Consider the following 10518-nt stretch of genomic DNA (forward strand, 5'->3'; position numbering starts at 1 on the left):
TCCCGGCTCCTTTTAGGAGCTGGCTGTCACCCTGCATGGCTGACAGCGCCGGAATGCAAATTACAACCCGCCTACATTTCGTTGCATCGTAACCTGTTACTGTGCAATGACAATAAAGTGAATCTAATCTAATCTAATGTGTGCATGAATGGGTGAATGTTAGGAAATGTTGCAACGTACTGGTTAGAAAAGTGCTGTATAAATGCAAATTTTCCTTTCTACTAACTACCCACTTACTCTTCGAGGGCCTACGTTTTACATGCATGAACCACTTTCAATAAACCAGCCTGTGGGCTGATAGTTTAAGCATTAGAACCGGGTTTGCCTGGAGGAGAAAGAAAGTGATATCCAGGGATGTCCTGGGTCTTCAAGCCCCCATTATGGGATGTATTTGCAAGTTACCCACAATGCATTGGTGATTGCCTCAGACATTTGTTGATGGTTAGTAACATGACTAGTTTGCACGACTAGGGTCGTGCAGTGAATTTATTCAGGAAAGCAGAGGAGAACCCAAGGCTGACGTTATAACACAAGGGGTTGGGATGTTAAGCCTTCCAGCGTGTACTGACATGCATCCATACTGAGGTGAGGCCTTTATTAGGACTTACCAACAAAGTCAAATCTACACTTTTGAACTAAATCCAAATGGGAACAGGTACCTGATGTGACTCATGAACACTTCTAATGTCCCCTTCCTCACCCAGAGAGCCGTGACTCATACACGGTAACAGTGGGCCGGGTGTTTCCTGTCCTAACAGCTCTGCGTCTGGCTGTAGCCCAGTGCCAGGTGTATGTCTGAACGCTTTGATATCCACTCTGCATCAGAGGGGCGGTTATCCCCCACGTCTCACAGCACCGTAGCTATCACCCTCACACGCAGTTTGATTTCCCTGGTCTCCTCTGCACCCACCCTGCACACCAGGCATCAATCACCACCCTCCTTTCCTCTCTCTGTTCTTTCATCATTGTTACCCCCCTACAAACCCCCACACACACACACACACACACACGGAGCCCCCCCTCCTACTGAGTAGGAGGGGGGCCTGTGTGTGTGTGACTCCTCGTCAAACACCTTGCTCTCTCTCTTTCTCTGTCGGTCTCTCTGTCTGTCTGTCTCTCTGCCTTTTCTCTACCACCCCCGCTGTCACTCGTGTACAGTCTTGCCGACTTTAGTTTGGGATTCATTCCTTTACTCTGCCTCCATCTGTCGGTCTCGCTTCCTCTCTCTCTCTCTCTCTCTCTCTCTCTCTCTCTCTCTCTCTCTCTCTCTCTCTCTCTGTTTCTGTCTCTGTCTCTGTCTCTGTCTCTCTCTCTCTCTCTCTCTCTCTCTCTCTCTCTCTCTCTCTCTCTCTCTCTCTCTCTCTCTCTTTTTATCTCTCTTTTCTCTCTACCTATCTATGTCTCTCGCCCGCTCCAGTGTTCAATACGTGGGCAGCAGACGCTCCCAGCTGCCGGTGGGGATGACTCACTTCTCAAATGCACATATTCTATCCTGTTTCCGTTCCCAGCCCGGCGTTAAACAGACTGCATGTGTTCAGTGAGAGCGCTTCCATCATGTGCACCATTGGATGTGCTCCGCCTCAGACATGCCAATGAAACAAACCTTAGCATAGCATGCACAGAAGGTTCATTGCCAAGAACAGTACCAGTCAAACTTCAATTCAACTAATTAAAGAGGTGAATACCTGTGCAGAACCCACTACAGCCATCGTGTTATTGGGTTACACTGTCTGCTCTTACTGAAACATGACAATGCAAGGGGGAGCTACCTTTCAGAGCACAACAGATAGGGTTCTGCCACCCCCCCTCCCTGCTGTCACTGAACATGTGCTGGGGGGGGTGGGGGAGGTGGGGGAGGGATGATGAGCAGGAGAGACGAGAGTGAGAGAGCAAGGGAGAGGGGAATGTGAAAAGAAAGTCTATAAATACATTCTTCCTGCCCTCCTTATTTCACCAGTGATACTCTCTCGTGTGTGTGCGTGCGAATGCGTGTGTGTGTGTCTGTGTGTGGCCGGTACTCGAGTGTGTTTGGGTTTCCTCCCGGTATATTAAGGGCGGGCTCTGCGCCTAATTCAACACGGTGCCTTGCATCACTGCTGCTCTCAGCCCTCCTCTCAGCCCTCTTCTTCTTCCCTCTTCATCTCTCCCTCCTTCACTTCCATTGCGCGTCTTTTCATGCACACACTCTCAGCGCACATACTTAAGGCTTTAACACACACACTCATACCTGCTCACCAGTCCATCTCTGGAATACTTTTCACTTTATTTATTTGTAATAGCCACGTTGAATTTTTTCCTCAACTCTCTTGCTGAAATCTTTCTCCCTCTCTCTGTTGCTCTCTCTCTTTGTCTCTCTCGCTATATATATCTAGATACATATATATATATAGATATATATATATTTATTTATATATATGTATATAGCATTCTCTTCTCTGGAACTTGTGCTTTCACTTGCGTACAGACCATCTCTTCACCACGACCATATACACTCACCAAAACACACACTCACATACTGGGACCCCTAGAGCGACCATGTTGATACCACGGCAACGGATTAAAATTGCGCTGCGTCTGTGGATGCCCGTGCTGATGCTCCGGATCGTGGTGGCTCACACTCCGGTAAAGTATGAGAGATTCAGCAGGAAGAGTTAGAGCACACACACACAAGCATGCACACAAGCTAGCACACACAGACACACACAGACACACACACACACACACACACACACACACATACACACACACACACACACACACACACACACACACACACACACACACACACACACACACAGACACACAGACACACAGACAGACAGACAGACAGACAGACACAAACACACGCACACTGAAGCTGCACTCACGTGCACAAGGCATGATGTGATAGAAAAGTGTTCTGAAGTAATGTGCTTCTCGGCGCTTGCGTGTGTATATGTGTGTTCTTGGCCGTACGTGTGATGATCCTCCACTTCCCTGTGCACCGGTTCAGATAATATCTCTTACCCAAGACATTGTGGTTTAGGTAGTTCATCAAATTACACAGTGATTGCTGTCTTTTAAACTTTACATTTCTATTCACGCGCAGGTGCAAACCTGAGAACCACGTTCTAGGGTTACCTTGTACTTTTTAACTCTTTCCTCCATATAAAAGAGAGAAAACATGCCGATCCACAAGTCAATCCATCCAGGGAATTTGTATTATGATCCATTTTTCCCCCTCCGCCCACCATGGAAAAATCTCAGATGTGAGTGGTCTGATAAATGTTATAGCCATAGCCATAGCGACCAATTAAAGGGGTGATATCATGCTTTTTCAACGTTTCCCTTTGCTTAAGAGTGTTAAGACTGCTCCCCCTGACGTCCGAGCCAGGGGGAGCATTCGTCCCCAACGAGAATGCCCCTGAATAAGTGCGTGAAACACCTTGTTTGTGCTCAAACATTACTTCCGTAACAGTCTGACGTCAGACTGTTCAGTGGGCGGTGCTGAAGTGGTGAAGACACGCCTCCCGGCTACCCGCAAGGTTTACAACTTCTTGAGGGGGTTGAATTTGCACAAGCGCAAAGCGTTCGACCAATCGCAACAGAGTGGGCGTGCTTTTTCCAATCACAGCATACGGGGCTACTCGGGACAGGGGCCTTAAAGCCGCATGATACAAAACAGAATGACGCTGAAATTGTTTTCACAGAAATTAACATTGTTAGAATAACAAGGGGTACTTTTAACATACAGGCATGATACCCGATGCTAGTAATACCCCCAAATGCAATTAGTAACCCTAAAAAAGCAAGATATGGGATCTTTAAGCCAATGGAGTCCGCTAGCAGGAAGCAAATGGAGTCTGCTAGCAGGTTGTAACCTGTACCTTCATGTCAGTTGGATGTCCTAGCCTGACCATGTCCTGGCAGCAAGTAACGTGTGTGTGTGTGTGTGTGTGTGTGGGTTTTGTTCAGATCCAGGGCTCCATCTGTCCCCACGCCATCATCATCCTGCCCAACAGCGCCGGTACGGAGGTGCTGGTGTGCTACGAGGACGAGGGCGTCTTCATCGACACCTACGGCCGCATCACCAAGGACACGGTGCTGCAGTGGGGAGAGATGCCTGCGTCCGTTGGTAAGACCAGCCCCCCCCCCCCCCCCCCATTCTGCGGGGTGACCCGTAGCTCTGGGCTCCAGAGACACAATTTGACCGAACATCAGACAGATCCGAACGTCGTCGTGAAAATGCGTGACGTTGATTGGAGAAGGTTTTTTATTACGATTGCGAATGTATGAAGCTTCCCTTTCTGTGATGACGTTTGCGTTTGTTTAAACTGGTGCTGCTAGGGAGCACTAGCCCTGCTCCCAGGTAGCACACCGGGCTTCCTGCAGTTTATCAACAATGGCGGCCATCCATTTTGGCAGGTGGTTTCACCGGGGATGTCTGAGTGTGTGAGCGTTCTGTAAATGGCCAAGCCCAACTGTGTTAGGAGAGTGGAGTTTGTGCAGCTTGGCCACTGCCTCCTCCCTGTGTTTTCAGCTGTGTTCTTCTGCTCCTCCACACAACGGGCCTCACGTTCACGCACTGAATAACACCTCAGCTCACCAAACAAAGCTGTGACATTTGATCCTTAAAGTGTAAAGACATTGTTCTTGTCCCTTCAAATTCCACTTTTAAAATGATTGGCATTTATACCTCATCCTCATCCTCATCCTCATCCGCTTATCCGGGGTCGGGTCGCGGGGGGAGCAGCTCAAGCAGGGGGCCCCAGACTTCCCTTTCCCGGGCCACATTGACCAGCTCTGACGGGGGGATCCCGAGGCGTTCCCAGGCCAGTGTTGAGATATAATCTCTCCACCTAGTCCTGGGTCTTCCTCGAGGTCTCCTCCCCACTGGACGTGCCTGAAACACCTCCCAAGGAAGGCGCCCAGTGGGCATCCTTACCAGATGCCCGAACCACCTCAGCTGACTCCTTTCTAAGTAAAGGAGCAGCGGCTCTAATCCGAGTTCCTCACGGATGGCTGAGCTTCTCACCCTATCCCTAAGGGAGACGCCAGCCACCCTTCTGAGAAAACTCATCTCGGCCGCTTGTACCCGCGATCTCGTCCTTTCGGTCATCACCCAGCCCTCATGACCATAGGTGAGGATAGGAACGAAGATCGACCGGTAGATCGAGAGCTTTGCCTTGCGGCTCAGCTCTCTTTTCGTTACAACGGTGCGGTAAAGCGAACGCAATACCGCCCCCGCTGCTCCGATTCTCCGGCCAATCTCACGCTCCATAGTACCCTCACTCGCGAACAAGACCCCGAGGTACTTGAACTCCTTCACTTGGGATTTATACCACCTCCATAAAATAGTCATCTTACTCCCACTCTCTCCCTTTGTTCCTCTCTCTCTCACTCTCTCTCTCTCTACAGCCTACCTGCAGTCCAACCAGGTGATGGGCTGGGGGGAGAAGGCCATTGAGCTAAGGTCCGCCAACACAGGGAACTTGGAAGGGGTCTTCATGCACAAGAAGGCCCAGAAACTTAAGTTCCTGTGTGAGAGGAACGATAAGGTATGCATTCCGTTGCAAAGCAAAAAGTAATGCAGTTTGCAATTTGGTTCACATGGTGATGGAGAATAATTTCTTTGGGTCTTAGGACACTTCGGACAGCAAAATCTTTTACTTAATTTTAGAGAGTGATCATGGGAAGATACTGCCAGCAAAGTTACCAAACATACACTCTGGAGACAATGGGTGGACAAGACTATAATAGGGAATCTTTTGAAATGTCCATCCTTCGGAGGAGACGTAAAACTGAGGTCCTGACTAGGGCCCGACCGATTCATCGGCCTGCCGATTTAATCGGACGATTATAGCCTTATTATTATAGCCTGGTTAGTGAGGTTCCCCCTTCCCTGTAAAAGCATCTTTGAATGTCTAGAAAAGCGCTACATAAATTCAATCCATTATAAATAGGAAACAAAGTTGAGGGGCAGTGACCATCTTGGAGAGTTTTGGAGAGAGATCGGCAAGAAATTGAATTGCAATACACTATGGGTGAAGTGGATATTTCTTAAACTCTTCTGACACTATGAGCATGTAACCCAGTTCCTCCTCTGTGTCTCCAGGTCTTCTTCGCATCAGTTCAATCGGGAGGCAGCAGTCAGATCTATTTCATGACCCTTGGACAGAACTCGCTGTTTAGCTGGTGACACCTGGATCGACCAATCCAGGATCGGCCGGCGATGCCTGGATGTGCACCGCCAAGACTGCTTGGTAATGACTGGGTCTGACGTTGAAGGACGGATGAGTAATGCTTGGATCTGCCGCTCCTAAATCGGCTGGAAATGCCTCGACCTCCCAACCCAGGATCATTTGGCGATGTCCCTGTCTATTCGACCTGGTTGATTTGATCAATCCATCAACCATCTACAACTTTTGCTTTCTGGAGTTAAGCTTTTTTTTGTTCAACCCAACCTGCCAGGATTTAAACGTTATTGATTCGAAGAAGAGCTCTGTCTCTACAACACACATGCCTCCATCATCGGTGACTCGACCCTGGACTGATGGTGGTCAAGGCAACAGGAAGTCCACTGAATCTGACCGTTTGTTCTGTCGTCTGCTAGCGATGCCTGGATCCTCCAGGAGCTCTTCGTTAGCAGAAAAAGCTATCGCTGCATTTATCTAGATACCTTGGACACTTCAACACCTTCTTCAGTTGGTCTTTAAAAATTGACCACCTCCCCATTGTAAGGCGTCTACTGGGAATGTCGGGGAAAATTACGGGGCTTCTTTGCAAATTAATATCAATTTTACTGGATAACATATATATTTTTTTATGTAATTCAACCTGCTCCTTCTCATCTGGTGTGTTGTCTTGTCTCAAACAATTCAACCATTTAATCATTTTGTCGATATTTTCCATTCTGATGGAAAGGATTGTGTAGATTTAGTAAAGTGATCATACAAAAATCAGTGTTATTATTGATGCCTACCTGTAGATGTCCGTTCCTGGTATCATTACATTCAATTCCCTGGTATCATAACCTTTAGTTCCCTTGTATCATAACCTTCAGTACCCTGGTCTCATTACCTTCAGTTCTCTGGTCTCATTACCTTCAGTTCCCTGGTCTCATTACCTACAGTTCTCTGGTATCATTACCTCCAGTACCCTGGTCTCATAACCGTCAGTTCCCTGGTATCATATAGGCCTGGATAGGATAGGCATTCTCCATAAGCAGATTAGTAAATTGTTCTTACAGACAATACAATCAACATTAACTGAATAGATATCTATAAGGTGACCAAACTTGGTTTGAAGCATGAGGTATATCTGGTTGAATCACTGTATGTAAATGAGAAGAAACTTAAAAAGGTTTTGGTCGGATATTATGCATATTCTAAGAAGGACTTTCATTTTTATGCCTGTATGTGTCATGTATGTTTGTTTTCTCTCCTAACTTGAAGAATTACTATTGACAAAGCCTAATGAGATAACATATGTATATAAAGGTGAATTATATTTGTAATAAAGTATGACTATGCTGCTCTTAATGCCATTTTGAAAAGAGCAATATCAATATAGTGATTCAAATGTATTGACATAACTGAAACATACTTAGCGATGTGGTCTTTGGTTTTCTGAAGGTTTGTTTTGCTCCTCTATTCATTCATACCCAATGTTAAATACGAAGGACTTTTCTGCCATAAACATTCAATTCTATCCATTTAATTCAGTGATTTTCCTTAAATAGCTGCATAACGTAACATCAACTAGTATTTTCCTCACTTTCCTCAGAAAGTACAGCCTCAGTGAATGGCCAACATTAATATTTTATATTCAGCGTTAGACCTTCTAATGTCTTATTGTTTAACATTTTTCCTATTACGTGAGCCAATTATATTTTTCTGAACAAGGAAATCGTTAATTACATCTTCATGTATTTACAATACAAACGTAATGACATGAGGCAGATTTTATTGTGATAGTACTAACTAGTACTGATTACTAGTACTAACTACAAGCCCAATCATTGGGACCAGAATAAATGTCTGCATGCTAGCCTGCAGCTCTTAACATCGTTTATACAACAGTCTTTTGCTTTAGTGTATATATACTCATAAATTGCACTATTTTATAGAGATTTTATAAGCAGCCAGCTATACTCGTCAACAAGTCATTTCCCAAAGTCGATTTCACACAAATGATTGCAGTTGGGAACCAAAGCATGTATTTTCTACAACTGATTATACTTCACCACAGAGGCATATAGTCCTGACCACAGAGACTGATGTTCCCCGGTCATGCCCAGGTTCTTAGAAATGCATGGATTCTGTCTGAGGGTTTGACATTCCCTCTTAGCCGGCCGCTTTAAACAAAGGCCTCATTATATATTTCCTGTGATCGAGCCAATCGTCTAATTTCAAAGAGTGGGGCAGATATACAGTGTGGGCTGAATGGAAAGTAATCAGGGTTTCATAATTATTACGTGTATATAAACATTAGTATCATTATGGTTAAAATTGAATCTTTATCCTTGATGTGCGTTTATTATTTTACGGTAGGTCTACAAATCGTTCGATAACAGAATAAACCCCTTTCTAATTTGAGTATATATCAATATTGACAGAGGTTTATCTAGCTAAAACTAGTTCAAACTTACATTATATAGAATGAACCTCATTGAAATCATTAAATTGCTGTGCTTACCTTGCAGAGGTCAACGAATACTATGAATGTGTTCAGTAAGGGTCACAAAATTTGCCCAAAAAGACAGTTTGGTTGAAAATGTGCGTGTACAGGGCAGAGTTAAAAATAAGATACATGCTAGATATTGCTTGATTGGAACTCAAAAGATTATGTTGACCTATAAATTTGATACATTTTACACTTCAATGCCATCTCTCACTTCTTCATTTGCCATATGTTTTGTTTATCTTTTATGATTCCGTGGTAGTTTTTCTTTATTTAATTAGTTTCCAGATGGTTAAGGGGTCTGAATGCATGGGGTTTTAAAACCATGAAAGTTATTTCATTGAGACTGCTCTTGCTTTAAACATACTCTTAACATTGGGACATGTTGCTTCAAGATTACTTATTTATACCTGCTGAGGAAATTGCATCGCTTTTTGAAACTAGCTGTCTGATTGCTTTGGATTACAAAAACCACCATCCTGTGTTGTTTTTGGTCAGCGTCAGCTGACTGTATTTGATAGTGTTAAATTCTAACCGATTGATGATATACTAAGTCAATATTAACTTATTGCAGCTGGTTCTGTGACAGTATATAGAACGGGATATGTTTTAATACATCTTTAATCTTGATTGGTTGTAGTCAAAAGGATCACTTTGTCATTCATCCCCTGAGATGAGTATCTCGTCACCGTGACAATGTTTCATTCATGTGTTTTGATGATGTAATCATTTGTGTTTCCCTTCTATTGCAACAAAAGTCATAAATGGTCAACTTCAATTCTTCTAATCTTTTATCTTTGCAAATGGGCTGTGTGATTGGATATCAATGATCATCACGCTGTTCCTTCCAGGGTTTGAGTTTCTGATCCATCTGTTGGCTGGAAACTCTGGAAGTAATCATTCAATCACCAACAAACCACAGCTACCTCTAGCATCAGAGTCCATTTTTCAAATCTTAGATCAAATCAAACCCCAGCAACAACAGAGCGATCTTGGGTGTAACACATGCTATCGCTGTCCTCTGATTGGTTGAAGGGACTGAGAGACCATATCACTCTTCGGAGTGTGTAGAGCAGTTGGCCATTGTCCCTTTGTAATTTGTAGTATCAGTACTTTTACAAAACATTTTGGGGCAGTGCAGTGGGATAAAAAGAAGGAGCCTAAAGTCCCAGTGTGATAGATCTAGCCCCTTCCCTTTAGTGGGCGGAGCTAGGCCTGCTGGGGTTGTGAGTGGGAGGGGTTATGTGGTTGACGCTAAGTTATAGAGTTATGATGATAAGACATCCGATTGATGATAAGACATCCAAACTGATTTTATTGATAATTCACTATCGATCAACAACGACTACAGATATGTCCAGGTTATTTTAAGCTACAAGCTAGTTGGAGTGTTAACATTGCAGCTTTATCTGCTGTAGTTCAGTGAACATTCCATCGAATAAGTAAGAAGGAGAGAAAACTTGTGTGTGTGTGTGTATGTGTGTGTGTGTGTGTGTGTGTGTGTGTGTGTGTGTGTGTGTGTCTGTCTGTCTGTCTGTCTGTCTGTCTGTCTGTCTGTCTGTCTGTCTGTCTGTCTGTCTGTCTGTCTGTCTGTCTGTCTGTCTGTCTGTCTGTCTGTCTGTCTGTCCGTCTGCGTATTTATGTGTGTGTGTCTTGTGTGTGCATGCCTGTGTGTTTGTGTGTGTGTGTGTGTCGGTGTGTGTGTGCGTGTGCACCTGTATATGTGTGTTTATGTGTTTGTGTGTGTGTATGAATGTGTGTGTGTGTGTGTGTGTGTGTGTGTATGCGCGTGTGTGTGCTTCTGTATATATGTTTGTGTCTGTGTGTTTGTGTCTGTGTGTGTGTCTGCGTGTGAGA

General features: G+C 44.7%; 1 protein-coding gene across 2 annotated transcripts in view; it reads left to right on the forward strand.

Annotated features, from left to right (window-relative positions):
* Positions 1-10305, forward strand: part of si:zfos-2326c3.2 (misshapen-like kinase 1) — a 64219-nt gene extending 53914 nt beyond the window's left edge. Inside the window, exons 30-32 of one of the 2 annotated variants that reach the window (XM_056599849.1) lie at positions 3955-4114; positions 5398-5537; positions 6095-10305. In XM_056599849.1, coding sequence (XP_056455824.1) covers positions 3955-4114; positions 5398-5537; positions 6095-6178 — 384 coding nt within the window. In that variant the 3' untranslated portion in view covers positions 6179-10305. The remainder of the gene's footprint in view (positions 1-3954; positions 4115-5397; positions 5538-6094) is intronic. The other variant, XM_056599850.1, reaches the window with a different exon arrangement.
* The last annotated feature ends 213 nt before the right edge of the window (positions 10306-10518 follow it).

The sequence above is a fragment of the Gadus chalcogrammus genome, chromosome 10 (assembly GCF_026213295.1).
Source record: "Gadus chalcogrammus isolate NIFS_2021 chromosome 10, NIFS_Gcha_1.0, whole genome shotgun sequence".
In the NCBI taxonomy this organism is placed as follows: Eukaryota; Metazoa; Chordata; class Actinopteri; order Gadiformes; family Gadidae; genus Gadus; species Gadus chalcogrammus.